Source organism: Stenella coeruleoalba, assembly GCF_951394435.1.
Source record: "Stenella coeruleoalba genome assembly, chromosome: 6".
In the NCBI taxonomy this organism is placed as follows: Eukaryota; Metazoa; Chordata; class Mammalia; order Artiodactyla; family Delphinidae; genus Stenella; species Stenella coeruleoalba.
In genome coordinates, this window is record NC_137151.1 from 67,799,675 (window position 1) to 67,817,189 (window position 17,515).

At 37.6% G+C, this 17,515-nt stretch overlaps 1 protein-coding gene across 1 annotated transcript in view; it reads left to right on the top strand.

Moving 5' to 3' along the window:
• The window catches only part of HAT1 (histone acetyltransferase 1), a gene marked incomplete at its 5' end in the record, with an annotated part of 50,749 nt that extends 38,805 nt beyond the window's left edge, over positions 1 to 11,944 (top strand). The window contains 3 exon segments of the mRNA XM_079923964.1: positions 1,696 to 1,847; positions 4,687 to 4,803; positions 11,535 to 11,944. Coding sequence (XP_079780090.1) covers positions 1,696 to 1,847; positions 4,687 to 4,803; positions 11,535 to 11,702 — 437 coding nt within the window. The 3' untranslated portion in view covers positions 11,703 to 11,944.
• Between the last annotated feature and the right edge of the window lie 5,571 nt (positions 11,945 to 17,515).

Below are 17,515 nucleotides of genomic sequence, written 5' to 3' on the forward strand. Positions count from 1 at the left end.
GTGGACTACTGTTTGTTGTGGTGCATGGGCTTTTCATTGCGGTGGCTTCTCTTGTTGCAGAGCACAGGCTCTAGGCATGCGGGCTTCAGTAGTTGTGGCTCGCAGGCTCAGTAGTAGTGGCTCATGGGCTCTAGAGTGCAGGCTCAGTAATTGTGGCGCACTGGCTTAGTTGCTCCGTGGCATGTGGGATCTCCCTGGACCAGGGCTCGAACCCGTGTCCCCTGCACTGACAGGCGATTCTTAACCACTGTGCCACCAGGGAAGTCCCAAAAGTTATAAATTTTGATATAGTCCTATTTATCTACTTTTTCTTTAGTTGCTTGTGCTTTTGGTTTGTTGTCTAAGAAACCATTGCCTAACCAAAAGTCATGAAGATTTACTCCTATGTTTTCCTCTTTGTAGTTTTACCTCTTACACTTAGGTCTATGATCCGTTTTGAGTTAATTTTTGTGTATTGTGTGAGGAAAAGGGATCCAACCAACTTCATTCTTTTTGCTGTGGAGATCCAGTTGTCCAAGTGCCATTTGTTAAAAGACTATTCTTTCTCTCATTGAATTGTCTAGGCACCCTTCTCAAAAATTAATGGGTCATAAATGTATGGGTTTATTTTAAACTCTCAACTCAGTTCCACTGATCTACATGTCCATCCTATGTCAGTACCACACTGTCTTCATTACTGTAGCTTTGTAGTAAGTTTTGAAATCAGGAAATCTGAATCCTCTAACTTTTGTTCTTTTTCAAGGTTGTTTTGGCTATTCTGAGTTCCTTGCATCTCCATATCAGTTTTAAGATGAGCTTGTTAATTTCTGCAACAAAAAAAGCCAGCTGGGATTTTGATAGGGATTGCATTGAATAATTTGTAGAGTATTGATATTGTAACAAAACTGTCTTGTGAACTATGAACTAGCTCAGACGTTAACATTCTTTGTTTCAAGTCTTCTACAGATCAGAAAATGAGGGCTCAGAGAAGTGAGGTAATTTGCCTAAAGTCCTACATCTGTGAATGACAGAACTGGGACTCAAACACATGTTCTCTGGCTGCAGTATTTTTTCTACCTATCATGTTTTGATATTTTCCTTGTCCACTACTTAGTCTAATGTAGCTAACATAGACAAACATAAAGGAACATCTATGCTATCCAGATGCAATGAAGAAAGAATCAAAATCATATTTTCATTTTATTCTCTAAATAAAAAAGATTTGTTTTGTAAAAGGAAGAATTTTTTTAACTGGGTGAAAGAAGCCTAGCAGACTATAAAGGTTATTAAAGTAAAGGAGTTATAAATTGAGCTTTGGAACCCTTAGGTATCAGAAAATACTTGCTTTTGGAGTTGATTATGCAAACTTGAATCTCTTGTTTATACAGCTGCTTTAACTGAAAATAAAACTAAGGTACATATATATGATAACAAACCAGTCAAAAAGTTTACATTTGAAAAGGAGTAGCTCTAATTTCACAAATAATATGTATGTATTTGCAAAAGGATTGCATCTATAATTTATTTGACAAAGATAATAGTGCTTGCTGTTGTTTGATTTATAAGGAATAATCCTTTCACGTTGTAACTTTTGTATATATGTATAATTCTTTTAAGAATATTTGCCTTTTCTAAGCTTAGCATGTATATTGAGGTTGCAAATGATGAAGAAATTATGTTAGGTAAGGGAAATGTTATCCTGCTTTATTTCTTTAGCGGAAGATCCATCCAAAAGCTATGTGAAATTAAGAGACTTTGTGCTTGTGAAGCTTTGTCAAGATTTGCCCTGTTTTTCCCGGGAAAAGTTAATGCAAGGATTCAGTGAAGATATGGCAATAGAGGCTCAACAGAAGTTCAAAATAAATAAGGTACTTTTAGTCTGTAGGAGGAAAACATTCAAACTTTGAAAAAAAAATTTTTTAAGTACATATGTAATTTAAACATTGCAAATACATTAAGAATACAGGCCCTGAAGCCAAATTGCCTGGGGTCAAATTTGGCTTCACCACTTGCTCTTAGGGCAATTTAGTTTACCTCCTTGTGCTTCAATTTTCTCATTAATAGAATGGAAAGATAATTGATTTCATGGCTATATTAAGTGTAACAAGGAGAACAAAGATGGATAGTAGGATCTTATTTTTGCTTTTTAAGAAAATGTTTATCTAAACTGGTAAAGTAGTTAATGCCCCTGGAGACTGTATTGGTGGGGAGGAGGGTTGGAATAAAACACTTAACTTTCACTTTTTATACTTCTATGTATGTTTGTTTGAATTTTAAAGTAGTAAATATCTTAAGTACAGAAAAAATAATATGGGAGTTCAGAGGAATTTGTTATATTTATGTAAGCAAGAAATCAGAGTATTTCATAGAAGGGATGCATTTGATCTAAGCCTTGAAGAATGGGTAGGTTTTGGATTATAAACGTATGAGGGATGAAGAGTATTCCAGTAATAAGGAGTAGCAATTAGTGGTGGTGGTGGTATGAATTGGGAGATTGGGATTGACATATATACACTAATATGTACAAAATAGATAACTAATAAGAACCTGCTGTGTAAAAAAATAAACAAAATTTTAAAAAAAAAGGACTAGCACTTGATACTATTGACCTCCCCTCCCTTGGCTTCTAAGGTACTACAGTTCCTGGTTTTCCAGTTAACCACTGTGCTCATCTTTTTTTGAGATACTGTCTACTAGCTTCTACTGCTCCCTAAATATAATTCTTCCCCAGAGTTTTTTATCCAGTCCTCATTTCTTCTCATTCTACTTAATTCTACCTGGAAGAGCTCATCTAAATCTTCAATCCAAATTTTCCTCCTGAGCTCCAAAACTGTATACCAAAAGTTTACTAGTCACTGACCTTCAACAAGAAACTTAATTTAAATTGAAACTTTCCATCTTCTCCTGCATAAAAACACTTTAATGGCTTCCTGGCTTTAAGATAAAATGTGATTTTAGAAATAATTTATATTTCCAGACTGTATTAAACCTTTATTAATGAGAATTTATTTAATAGCTCAGCCTTTAAAAGAAAGAGAATATGAGCACATTATTGGGATTAAAACTCCTTAGTATGGCACACAGATCCCATCATAATTTGGCCCCTGCCTACCTTGCTAGCCTCAGCTTCCTACCGCTTTCCCACACGCTCTGGCTTTGCTGAACTTCTTGTTATTTCCCAACTATGCTACAACTTTCCTCCTTTTATGTCCCTGTATATAAGCTGCTCCCTTTGCCCTTATACTCCCCTTCTCCTGTTCCTCCATCTTTGCTTGGCCAGGTAGTACTCATTTTTTCAGGCTCAGCTCAAGTGTTTCTTCCAGAAAGTTCAATGTTATCTTCTCAACTTCTATATACCTGACCTCTTCCCCACTCCCAATAAATAGGTAAGTGAAATGACAGAAATAGGAGAACTGTAGGCCTACTCCTTTGGCTTCAGTGTTACCCAAACTTCCTGATTCTTCTCATATTTCTTTGACTGTTTTTCTCTGTTTTTTGTCTTCTCCTTAACTGTCACTATACTACAGGGTTCTGACCTCTCCCCTGTCTTCACTGTGTATGTTTTCCTTGGGTGATCTTAACCATTAACTAGTCTTATGGTTTAAACTCTTGCCCTGTATACTGATATTGCTTAAATCCTTACCCTTAGACTAGAATTTTCTTCAGATTTATATGTTCTGCTGCCTCCTAAATCTCTCCTACTCTGAAAACTGTTATTCCATACCCTCCTCCACAGCCAGTCTTAACTCTTCTATATTTCTAGAATCCTTGGTCCCTTAGTATTCTTATTTGTGCTATCTCAGTTCATGCCCTTGTCTTTTTTTTTGGCTGTATTGGGTCTTCATTGCTGCATGTGGGCTTCTCTCTAGTTGACGGGCTTCTCATTGCGGTGGCTTCTCTTGTTGCGGAGCACGGGCTCTAGATACGCGGGCTTCAGTAGTTGTGGCTCGCGAGCTCTAGAGCGCAGGCTCAGTAGTTGTGGCGCACAGGCTTAGTTGCTCCGCGGCGTGTGGGATCTTCCCGGACCAGGGCTCGAACCCGTGTCCCCTGCATTGGCAGGCGGATTCTCAACCACTGCGCCACCTCATCATTTTTTGCCTGATTTAATAACTGAGCTTCCTAATTGGTCTCCCTCCCCTTCTTTTGCTACCATTTTTATGTAGCTGAGAAAATGCTTTATTTAAAACTCAAACCTGTTACCAACTAGATAAAACCCAGCTCTTTAACCCAGTATGTAAGGCTCAGTGCTCTTGCTCCACCCTCACTCTGCTGCTACTCCTCGCGTTTTTTTTGTTTGTGCTCGAGCAGTGTCAAACTGCTTCTGCATGTGTGTGCATGCGACATGCACACACACATAGTGCCCTCGCCTCTTTCAAGTATAGCATGCTCCCGTTCCTTTAAGATTCACTCAGATTTTATTCCCCCAGGAATCCTCTTCTAACATTTCCCCCATTCCCAGGCTGTGCTACCATAATATCCTATGCATATTTCTATCATTAAATTAACCATACCTTAGTCATTTGTGTTACCCACTAGACTGCTAGCTCCTTGAGGACAGAGATTATATATCTTTTATTGCTTTTTGTCTGGCACCTAGCACAATTTCTGGCCTATGACAGATATTCAATATATGCTGTGTTCTTTTGGGAAAGTGTTACTATTTTGTAATTTGAAATGTTCATATTTTTCTTTTGTTTGGTTTATTAGCAACATGCCAGACGGGTTTATGAAATTCTTCGACTACTGGTAACTGACATGAGTGATGCTGAACAATACAGAAGCTATAGACTGGATATTAAAAGAAGACTAATTAGCCCATATAAGGTAGGACTTTCAAGAGTCTTAAACATTATATTCTTGTCACTGTTTAAAATAAAGAAGAAAATCTAGCAAATGCCAATGTATGGGAGAGTCCAAATCGTTTTGCTAAATTAACTTTTACACAAGTGAAAATATTCTTCCAGTTAGTTATAAGAATTCTCCCTGTCATAATTTTCCAATGTAAGCTATAAATCTGTTTCCATTCACTTAAAAATTAATCCCAAGGATAGTCTACTCATGATTATTTTTTTCTTTCATTTGTATGCATCTTTTTAAAACCTGAATGCCCAGAATCTTCCCTAACAAAGTTATCTTGTTAGTTTTTTCTAATTGTCTTCCCATTTGTCATATATATTCTGTTTACCTTTGCTCCTTTCTTCCTAAATATGGCCTTGATTGCCATTTGTAACCTCTATATTTGACCATAGCTGAAATTGCAACTTAGTGTTGTTTACCTCTTTTTTTGTTATTGTTGTTGTTGTTGTTATTCTTGCTCCATTCCCCCCGCTTTTTTTCATCTCCTTTATTTTCCTCTAGCTCAAAAATCTCCCCTCCTAGATCAGGTCTGGCCTCATCATCATTTGGCCGTTATTAAGGTAGATATTGTCCACGCCAGCTTGTGTGGAGGAGGATTTGCTGTGATTCTTGTAGCTGGGCAGTAATCTGATTGGAGAGAATATTCATTTATTTATTCAACAACTAATTATTGAGCACCTGACATGTGGTTGCTGCATTTGAATACACTATACCTAGAGACTTATACAGCACAGTAGCTGAGAACATAAATGACAAATTCGAATCTGTCTTAAGATTGAAAGAGAAAGTCAATTAATAATGAGTACTTAATGTATCAAGTACACATAGTTCTGATTTTTCTTTTTTTTAAATATTTATTTATTTTATTTGGCTGTGCTGGGTCTTAGTTGCGGCATGTGGGATCTAGTTCCCTGACCAGGGATCGAACCCAGGCCCCCTGCATTTGGAGCGCAGAGTCTTAGCCATGGGACCACCAGGGAAGTCCCTGATTTTTCTAAATTAATCCAAGTTTTATTTATCATAGATTCTGCTTTATAGAGCCAGTCTTTTGAATGTTGATGGTATATAGGTCGTACTACTCGTTGAATCCCAGCTCTTTTCCTTTATCACATCTTGTTTGCAGTGCAACCGTATTTCCTAATTTGTTATTGTAATTCTAAACATATCACATTCTGAATATAAAAATAATTATTTGCCTATGACTATAAATCCTTGTATCTCGAATTCATATATATTTTTTTCTTCATAGTGCCATTTTATTAAGCAATTTAATGGATTGATTTTCTATCTTATGAACTACCATCTGCATATAACAGGTTGTAATAAATTATAATGGTCTCTGTTCCCAAAAATTGTCTGAAGTAACATTTTATTCTTTATCAATCCTTATGTTTATCAATTCAGAAACATCAGAAAATTGGTAGAAATGGTACTTTCCAAAGATTTTGATCTTTAATATTAATTTGTTAGCTAGAAAATTTCTTTATGATGAAATTAGGCATGTAGAACAATATAATTAGGTGTTATGACAACATTTAAGAGTATTAAAACTGTTTTAGTAAAGTAAAATAATTGAATTATGCATCTCAGATACTTGTGATATTTTATATAGGCAGATGTAGCAAATGAGAGAGAATGAATTCTAAGTATATATAGTAGTCATGAAGTTATGCCAAACAATGGGAATTTCTGTAGTTCATAAAAGCAAGTATTGTCTACTCTTAAAGAATGATGATTTTTTTTATATTAAGTATCCTCACCTGTCTAGCAAGTTCACCTTATCTAAAAGACAACCAAAGACTGTTTATTAAACTCTGTAAATTCTTAACAGCCAAAAGGGGTAATACCATCCTTGTACTAAAGCTCATACACAAATTATAAATTCTTCAGATACTTGCTCAAACCCTAGTTATAGTATGCACATTTTAATGAGTTTAGTTATCCAGTATTCTTTCTCATTGAGAAAACCAAGAAATCTTGAGGGTCCTTTCCCCTACTTTGGGTTGATAGCCACAATGTGGTTGAAAACTTACCACAAACTTAGTAAAAGCCTAGAAATAGTTGAATGCCCTATAGGCATGGGAGGAGTTATAAGATTTCTTTGTTGAATGTACGCAAGTGATTTTCTCCAATTTGTCATTCCAAGTTGATACTCATATACTTCATTGTGCTATCACAGCATTCTCAAATGCAAAATTATATTTAAGAATAAAGTAAAATTGCTTAATATTGAGTGTGGCTTCAAATTTTTTTAGGTCTTAAAATGTATGCCAAATGGGGAAAGTTTGGAGTTTAGAATTTCCATTTTTACTTCAACACATTTTATGAAAAGAAATTATAATTTAGATTGTCGTAAGTTATTACTGAGGTATGAAATTATTTACTGATAGCAAAGTCCACCAGTTCTGTGCTGCCTTTATTTGAGGGCTCAAGTTTCTGTATCAGCTTAATCACACTGTCCCACTAAGAAATTTTTTGGGTAGCTATTAGAAGTAGTTGTACCTTACTTTAAAAGTTGTAAACACTGATAATTCATTTGTATCAGTGCCAAGAAGGGATAAAAATAACCTGTATTAACTAGAATCATTTTTTAAAAGCACAAAAAGAAACTCTATTAGTACAGAAGTAATTTTCAGGTGTTCAAAAAATAAATTTGAACAATTTGGCTAAAAAAAGAAAAGTTGGTACAGCTGCTTGATTTTTAGCATTAAAGTTTTTATAGTGTTTCATGGGCATTTTTTTTTTTTTTTTTTTTTTTTGCGGTATGCGGGCCTCTCACTGTTGTGGCCTCTCCCGTTGCGGAGCACAGGCTCCAGATGCGCAGGCCCAGCGGCCACGGCTCACGGGCCCAGCCGCTCCGCGGCATGTGGGATCCTCCCGGACCGGGGCATGAACCCGTGTCCCCTGCATCGGCAGGCGGACTCTCAACCACTGCGGCACCAGGGAAGCCCTAAAGATAATATTTTGAGAAGTCTTAGGACTCGTCAATGCCTCCACACCATTACTATTTTTAAATTCTTACAAAAGAACCTTATCTCTTTAGTTCACAAAAGAGACTAGTTCAGCAGACAGAAATTAAGGAACCCTTAGAAGTGGTGGCATTTTTGAGATTATATTTGTAAACCCTCTTGGAACCTGTGAAAACTAGGCAAGAAGGAAGAATTGTTTTCTGGACCTTTAACACATTACATGTGTTAAAGCCAAATGTTAACATAAATAAATTGACACTAATACCATCTTTAATTTGTCTGCATTAATTAAAATTAGCAACAGCCCTAATCTATGAAGGAATTAACTTTTTATTTTTGGAGGGTGAGAATTATTCTGAGCCTACAGGAGGTCTATTTCAATCTTAAGGAGTTCTGTCTTTCAGTATTTAATTTGTACTCCCAATGTATGTCACTTTGCTGGATAGAGGTGTTCCCCAAATCAGTTCTTTTGTTTTTTGTTTTTTGTTTTTTTTTTTTGCGGTACGCGGGCCTCTCACTGTTGTGGCCTCTCCCGTTGCGGAGCACAGGCTCCAGACGCGCAGGCTCAGCGGCCATGGCTCACGGGCCCAGCCGCTCCGCGGCATGTGGGATCCTCCCGGACCGGGGCACGAACCTGCGTCCCCTGCATTGGCAGGCGACTCTCAACCACTGAGCCACCAGGGAAGCCCCAAATCAGTTTTTTGTTTTTTGGTGTTTTTTTTGGCTGTGTTGGGTCTTCGTTGCTGCGCGTGGTCTTTCTCTAGTTGTGGCGAGCAGGGGCTACTCGTCATTGTGGTGTGTGGGCTTCTCATTGCAGTGGCTTCTCTTGTCTCTTGTTATGGAGCACAGGCTCTAGGCGCGTGGGCTTCAGTAGTTGCAGCATGTCGGCTCAGTAGTTGTGGTACACAGGCCCTAGAGCGCAGGCTCAGTAGTTGTGGTGCACGGGTTTAGTTGCTCCGCGGCATGTGGGATCCTCCGGGACCAGGGATCAAACCCGCATCTCCTGCATTGTCAGGCGGACTCCTAACCACTGCGCCACCAGAAAAGTCCCAGTTTATTTTTTTTAATTGTTTTTTAAACACATTATTTAAAAGATTAATTTGTAATATTTCATACATATACAAAGTGTTGTGTATATATAGTTTCAGGAATATTAAAGTTATTTTAATATTCCTGAACAGTAAACAAGTTATTTTAAAAATTGAACCACAGTTTACATGCTCATGAGGAGCTTCTATATAATAGTTTCACATTTTTCCATAAAGCTAGTACATGTAGTTTTTATTCCAAGGTACTTAGAACTCTTAAATTTAATTCAGAGATGTACTGCCATGCCCATAAAAATTATAATAGAGATTAATTGTGACATCCATCTGAAAAAAACTGACAATGAAGAAATTGAAGGTGGCAAGGAAGGGGGAGATAAATTGGGGAAGTAAGCACTCGTAGAGATTTAAAAACAAGATAATTTAAAACAGTATGTTACTGGCACATGATTCATTCTATAGGTTATTTGGAACAGAATTGATAGTCAAGAAATATTTAAGAATTAATATGATGGTTCTGTTGTATATAAGAATTTAATATGATGGAGGCATATTCAAGCAGTATGGTTAGATTATTTCATAAATGTTATAACTGGTTAGCAGTTTAGAAAAATAGCTTTTATTCCTACCACATACCACAATAATTTTTGGATGCATAACCCTTTAGTTCCTGAGCTGTTTCCTTAACTTAGATGTTCTCATATAGGGCAGTTGCGCCTCTTGGCAGAAAAAATAACTTCTACAGCAGAAACAAAGCATTTATCATCCACATGATTGAAGAGTAAGAAATATACTGTCTTTCCAGGCCTTGGGAGCAATAAATTTGAATTTTCATCACTTCTCTAGAATATTCAAAGTGTGGTTAGAAGATCAGCAGCATTGGGAATTCCCTGGTGATCCAGTGGTTAAGACTCTGCGCTTCCACTGCAGGGGGTACCGGTTCGATCCCTGGTTGGGGAACTAAGATCCCCCAAGCCGTGCTGGGGGGGAGGGGGAGGGGGGGAGATCAGCAACATTAACATAACCTGGGAACTTGTTAGAACTGTAGAATCTCACCCCACCCCAGACCTGCTGAATCAGAATCTGCATTTTAACAAGGTTCCCAGGTGATCTTTGTGCACATTTAAGTTTGAGAAGCACTGTGTATGTCTATATTCCAGAATTATTAGGGTTTCCTTTAAGGAGACATTTATTAGTTTTTAGGATGGATTTAAGATACCATTTTTAGGGTTTTGTGGGGGTTTTTTTTTAATGTCTTTGGAAGTCAGTTAGATATAGGGACTCAGAATACAGACTTCCAATCAGATCATTAAGAGCTGAATCCTGGCTTCTCAGCTTGCTACCTCCATAAGTTATTTAACTCCTGCACCTTTTTTTTCTTTATCAATTGAAGAAAATTATAGTGCCTGTCTTATAGAGTTGTTAGGATTACATGAGTTAATATATGTGATTCCTGTTCTCTATGTAGAGTTATCTCTTCGTTATATGCTTTAATAAAAGAGGATTGATATAATCTAGAACAGTTTATCCAAAATGTATGAAGGTTTCATATATTACAGTGTTTTATATAATGCAGTGTTGCCACCCACCCAGGAATCTTGGAGTCCTTCTTCATTCTTCTTTCCCCACATCACCCAGTGTTTTCTTCCCTAAATCTGTTCTGTTCCTTCCATCTCTGCTGCTACTGACTTGGTCTAGACTTTCATCATCTCTTACTTGAAGCGCTGCAGGAGCTGCTGACCTGGCCCCCCAGTCCTGTCCTCAGCATTACTAACAGTATTGTTCTGATACAGTGTCCTGTTTAAAAGTTGTTACCCGCCCCTCAGTGTGGTGCAAACTCCTCAGCATGGTGGTTTCCTTCTCAGTAAAATGGAGAGGGTTTAATAAGATAATGTATGTCTGGACAGTAGAGACTCAGTAAATGCTAGTTAATATTGTTTTTTAAAATGTGACAGGGCTTCCCTGGTGGTGCAGTGGCTGAGGGTCCGCCTGCCAATGCAGGGGACACGGGTTCGTGCCCCAGTCCGGGAAGATCCCACATGCCGCAGAGTGGCTGGGCCTGTGAGCCATGGCCGCTGAGCCTGCACGTCCGGAGCCTGTGCTCCACAACGGGAGAGGCCACAACAGTGAGAGGCCTGCATACCGCCAAAAAAAAAAAAACAGTGACAGTTTTGGGCTCATCTTTCTGAAACTCTTCCAACAATTTATGTTGAAATTAACATGTGGTCCATAAATACATCTCTGGGTAAGGGAACTCATAAATGAGCCTAGTGGCAGAAGCCAGTTTGGAATGAAAATTAATGTAATTAATGATTAAATAGTGAGATGAAATAATAGCACTTAATCTCAGTTGTCTTTCTTCAGTTAATATATTTTTTTTTTAAAGAAGTATTTGAGTGTCTGTACTGGCCAGTTCTTTATTATGCTTTGGAGAGGGGGCTGTTAGTCACATATCTATATTTACCATTAACTGACACAAATTACACATCTTCTGGAACCTTCCTTTTAGAGAGTTTATAATTCATGGTTAACATTATGTTTAGGCTTCCTTAAGAAAAAATGTATGGGACAAATTTGGGCATATTCCTTCTACTATTATTTTTAACATTGGAGACTTATATTTCTTTATATTAGAATTTTATTAGCTTTCTTAGTCTAACCAATAATTGTGTTTGTTGCTTAGAAAAAACAGAGAGATCTTGCTAAAATGAGAAAATGTCTCAGACCAGAAGAACTGACAAACCAGATGAACCAAATAGAAATAAGCATGCAACATGAACAGCTGGAAGAAAGCTTTCAGGAACTTGTGGAAGATTATCGACGTGTTATTGAACGCCTTGCTCAAGAGTAGAGGTTATACTTCTCTGTACAGGAAGTTTGAAAATTTCTGTACATGTGTTGTGAAAAATCAGATGATGACTTTAATTTTAAAATCTTGTAACATTTTACTTACATTAAAAGTTATCTTTAGTTAAATATTTTCTTTTGGAGAGATTGTATATTTTAAAATACTGTTTAGAGTCTATGAGCATATATTACATTAAAAAAAGATACAGCTTCTAAAATACCACTGCACTTGCTTCCCTTCTTAATCAGTGTAATAAATGCTTAGTTGTGATATGTTAATGTGTACTGATATGATTCTTAAATACTTATGATAAACTTCTTCAGTCCTGTTAAAAAACGTTAGGTTTTAAGCTTTTACTATAATTCCTCCCACACTTTGCTTCTAAGATTTTACATCTGGCACCTTTAAAACATTTCTTTAAGGTCTTCCTAGTGCTCTTGGTCTTACTATGTGATTTTTCTAAGTAGAAAACGTTCCTAGTGTAGAGTTGTTTTAAATAAACTATTAACCACTTGTTGGGAGTAGGGCGGGTAATAGAAGGGAAACTAAATACAGCCTAAAACCTAAATGTTTGGCATCAAATATTAATTGAAGATAATTTGGAAGTTACCATAAACATTTTATAAATAACAATATAAGATAGAAATCAGTTCATAAATCCAGTTTACACACCATTGTTGAAATATATCTTGTGTAAAATGAGGTATATATCTCTCGTGATTTGATAATAAGGTTACCAAGATGTTGAAGTCCAACAAGGAAAAAAACAAAGTAATGATAAATTGCTTAATATAGTCTTTATTTTATTGAAGTAGAGCTAAATAAGTTGCTTGATACAGTCATTAAAAGTTAAAACTTGGGCTTCCCTGGTGGCGCAGTAGTTGAGAGTCCGCCTGCCGATGCAGGGGACACGGGTTCATGCCCCGGTCCGGGAGGATCCCACGTGACGCGGAGCAGCTGGGCCCGTGAGCCATGGCCGCTGAGCCTGCGCGTCCGGAGCCTGTGCTCCACAACGGGAGAGGCCGCAACAGTAAGAGGCCCGCGTACCGCAAAAAAAAAAAAAAAAAAAAGTAAAAACTTGATTTTTTAATGTGTGCCAGTAAGCCACGTATTGTATAACATCAAAAATGAGATGTAAGTTGAACTTTACTTTTAAAATCTGATGTGTTCAATGCTCAAGGCAAAATCCCAACTTGGACAAGCACTGTCTTATCCTTGGATCAGCCTTCCATCAGTACAATCTGTCAAACAGAAGGACAGTGACTAGTACCCTCTGGACACAAAATAGCTGTGGCCATCAGCATACCAATGGCACTAAACCATCCCCTTAAAATGAGAGTGTTGCAAACGTTTCAGGCAATCTCATCTCAGAAGCTTACATATAGATTAAATTTGTTGATTTCTGAAAGAGTATATACATGTACATAACTTGTACAGATTGAATGAACCAGTTCAGAGTCCTTCTGAAACTATATGAAAACAGTTTGTTTCCCATCTAAATTAGTAGATTTTAAATTTTTTTATTGAAAAGTCACAATTGATACCTAAAAAAGAGCTCGGAGGAAGAAAATCAGTACAATCTAAATAAATTATCTTTCAACATCCTTTTTTATATAGAAACCAGAAAAAGCCGGTGTGATACCAATTTCTCTACCTTGTTTTTAAACAGTGTTCTATGTTCCATGGCTAAAGATCTCGTTTAGCATTAATCTTTCGGACTTGAAAGGCTGTACCTTCATTTTGAGTTAGAAGAGTACGTCTGTTAGATCTGCACCTTGTGTGGGCTAATTAAATACCAGGATAGATGTACAGGACCGTGTGTGAAACCTAACACAGCCTCCTTCTAGGTCTTAGCAGTCACTTTTCACCCTGTGGTAGTAGCCTTCCTCCGCTTTATCACCCACATACACATTGACTGTATTTACTTTCTGCCTTTACCTTTTTCCCTTCCCCCGTCCACCACTCTTATTTTTTTCCCCTATCTTCTCCAAGTTGCATTTTCTCTACGTGTAATATGTTTCCTTTCTAAGCATCAGTGTTTTTCATCTGTAAAATGAAGTTGTACTAGAATTATCTCAAGGCTTCCTCCCTGTTCTAAGATCTGTGCTTAATCCTTTTTACATCTTTTCTCATCACTCTTCAGCTTTTCTACTCAGATGTCGGTGTAGGTGTAGTATATGTCTAAAAGTATTTTTATAAATCACACAAAATTCAGTTTATACGTTAGTTTATGTGTGAGAGGAGAAAAAAACAAACCCACTATATGTCCCTGACTCCAAATTGCAGGGGCCTCAGCTTGCTGTACCAGAGTCTTGTCTATTCTGAAGATTTATCTGATCTGTTTTCTTGCCTACTAAAGGAAAGCTCACAGCAGAGCCTCCAGTGCCATATCAGAGAATTATTAGAATCACAGACCTCAGAGGTCAAGTGATTTACTTCCTCAAATTCATTCTTACGTTCTTTTTAGTAGAATTGAAAAGCCAGTTCGAGAATATTAAATACTGATTAAATAATAAGGTACCCATAGTTCTTCCTTCTAAATGAAATTATATATTATCTCTATTTACATTGAACATAGTAGCATTTTGTTTTTAACAAACATTTCTAGTGTTCAAAATGGTTCTTATAGACGTACAATATTTCATGTTGATGTGCCCATATTAAACCATTTGCCTAGGTTTTTTTCTTTTATTATTACAACATTCAAATGAATTAGTGTCTTCGTGTATATATATTTTTGTATCTGTTAAGTATTCCTCAAGATAAATTCCTGGGAAATGCAGTTACTGAGTCAAAAGGTAGGAATATCTCTATGGCTCAGTTATATAAACATGCCGTATTTTCCAGAATGCTTTGTAAATTACTAACATATTAATGTGTATACTGGTTTTAACAGAATTCCCGTGGTATGGGATGTTGATTTTGTTGTTGCCTCAATAGGTATAAAATCTCACATTTATATTCCTTTTGCTTAATGGGAAGGCTGAATATTTTTCCACGATTTTGTGAAATTTTTTCCCTGATAGGAATTGTCCATTTGATTTTTTTCTCTTAGAATTATTTATTCAATCTCCCAAACAGAATCTGTCACTCCCTCTCTTTCCTACTTCTTATTGCACTCCTGTAGTGACTTGGAAGCCGTAGACAAAACACTCTTACATTTATTTATTAAGCTCCTCTGAAATACCTTAGCATATCAACAAAATATTTCAAAATGTTATAAGGTATATTTTAAAACAAAGGAATTTCATAAGTTGATTTAGCTTGGACACAATTGCATTTATTAATCCAACCTTTCCGTTTGATTTTTTAAATTTGTCTTTTAGGATCTACACTCTCATTTTATGGATGGACAATAGATCCAGAGGTTCACTTGCTTAAGGTCACACTGTGAATCAGTGGCAAAGCCAGGACTATATACCCTAGGCTCCTGGCTTCCACTCCTCCATCTCATCTTCCATCAAGTAGGCCAGCCAAGTCTTAAGCATGCCAGGAGGGGCTTTTCTTTCATCACCGTCTGGGAAATACCTCACCTGCATGTTTGCCCTAGTCACTAGACAAATACCCCAACTGCCCTCTTGTTTTTATAACCTACAGGAAGAAGTATTAGGAAAAGGGATGTTTATTTGTAATGACAAATTATTGGTGCCTCATTTGAAGTATGGCTTGAAGTTCCTCGTTTCCTCTCAACATTTTCAATTTTTCAACATCTACAACTTTTCTGTGTTTCCATATGCCTTTACATCTTTATTGTAATACATATTTCATTCTCCTTGTATTATGCATTGCAGTGGTGTCACACAGTGCATTAACTCATTGACTTAGGCAGAGCTGTCTATGTATATAAAAAGTAGTATGCATGTAGTACAAAAATGCAAAAGGGCATACTGTGAAAAGTTCCTTGACCCAGTCCTCTAGAAACAACCACTATTTCTGAGATCTTGCATATCTTTCAGAGATATATGTATAAATGAGCATATATATCTTCTATGTATCATATATACATATGGTAACCTCCTAGAGATATTGTTCTCTAACTTGCTTTTTAAACTTAATGATATCTTGGTTTTGGGGGGTTTTGTTTTTTCTTTTTTTTTTGGCTGTGCCATACGGCTTGGGGGATCTTAGTTCCCTGACCAGGGATTGAACCTGGGCCCCCTGCAGTGGGGGGCTCAAGAGTTCTAACCACTAGACCACCAAGGAATTCCTTAAACTTAATGATACCTTGGAGATAGAGCTATGGCTGCATGGTATCCATTGTATGGCTATACCATAAGTTACCAGTCCCCTATTATTTAGGTTGTATCAGTATCTTCCGTTACAAACAGTGCTGCAATGCATGCATGTTCTTGTACATGTGCTGTGCATACATGTGCAAGTATACTTACAGATTAAAGTCTAGAAATCATGGACTTTAGTCTGACCTACTTTTTTTTTTTTTTTTTTGCGGTACGTGGGCCTCTCACTGTTGTGGCCTCTCCCGTTGCGGAGCACAGGCTCTGGACGCTCAGGCTCAGCGGCCATGGCTCATGGGCCCAGCCACTCCGCAGCATGTGGGGTCCTCCCGGACCGGAGCACGAACCCGTGTCCCCTGCATCAGCAGGCGGACTCCCAACCACTGCGCCACCAGGGAAGCCCTGACCTCATTCTTAAAGTGGCTGTACTACTGTTCACAACAGTTAAAATTATTAACACCAACTAAGGTTACAGAAGCATAATACTGTATCAATCTGGAATCAGCTATGCAAATGAGCATATTGGACTTCTCCAACCTATACTTCTTTCCTATACTACTAGAAATATGATGTACCTTAAAGGCACGATGATAACGCTTAGGCATATGCACATGACTTTCTTTTTGTTTATTCCTTTAGTCTTGCTTAGCTCTTCTCAAACCTTATCATCCAGAAGAATTGCTCTACAGCAGGGTTTCTCAACCTCAGCACTGTTGGCATTTTGGGCCAGATCACTCTTTGTTTTGCCAGGCAGACCTGTATATTGGCTGGTTAATAACACCCCTGGCTTCTATGCACTAGGTGCCAGCAGTACTATCCCCACCTCCAGCTGTAACAACCAAACATGTCTCCAGACATTGCCACATGTCCTCCGGGGGGCAAAATCACCCTTGGTTAAGAACCACTGCTATATGGGATTGGATATTCACCCACATTAAGCACTGACTTTTTTATTATGTAACATGGACATAAGTACAAAATTCAAAATGAATTAAGAGTATTTGATAAGAAGTAAACTGCCTTCCCTTCCACGCAGTCACCTAAGTCACTTCTCCAGAGGCAGTTACTTTTCCCAGTTTCTCTTTTGTCCCTTAGAGTTAATTATCAGTTTCAGAAAGCCATCATTTTTTGTTTTAACACAAATGGTGATATACTACGTGCAGTACTTGGAATCTTTTCCAGTTAAATTTAACTCATATCTTTATTAGTGCATATCAGAACACTTCAATTCTAAACACCTTGATTCTAAACAGCTGTTGGATATTTATTCCATAGTTTGGTTTCAATGCGTTTAACCCAATCCTATATTGATGGACACTTAAGGCAGTTTCCTATCTTCTGCTCTTACAAGCAGTGCTGCAGTGAACGTTCTTGTGTACATCTCATTCTGTACATGTGGTGGGGGTATGTATGCAAGATAGTAATGGAATCGCTGAGTGAAAAGGCATGAACATTTTTGGGGGCTTCCCTAGTGGCGCAGTGGTTAAGAATCCGCTTGCCAATGCATGGGACACGGGTTCGAGCCCTGGTCCGGGAAGATCCCACATGCCGCGGAGCAACTAAGCCCGTGCGCCACAACTG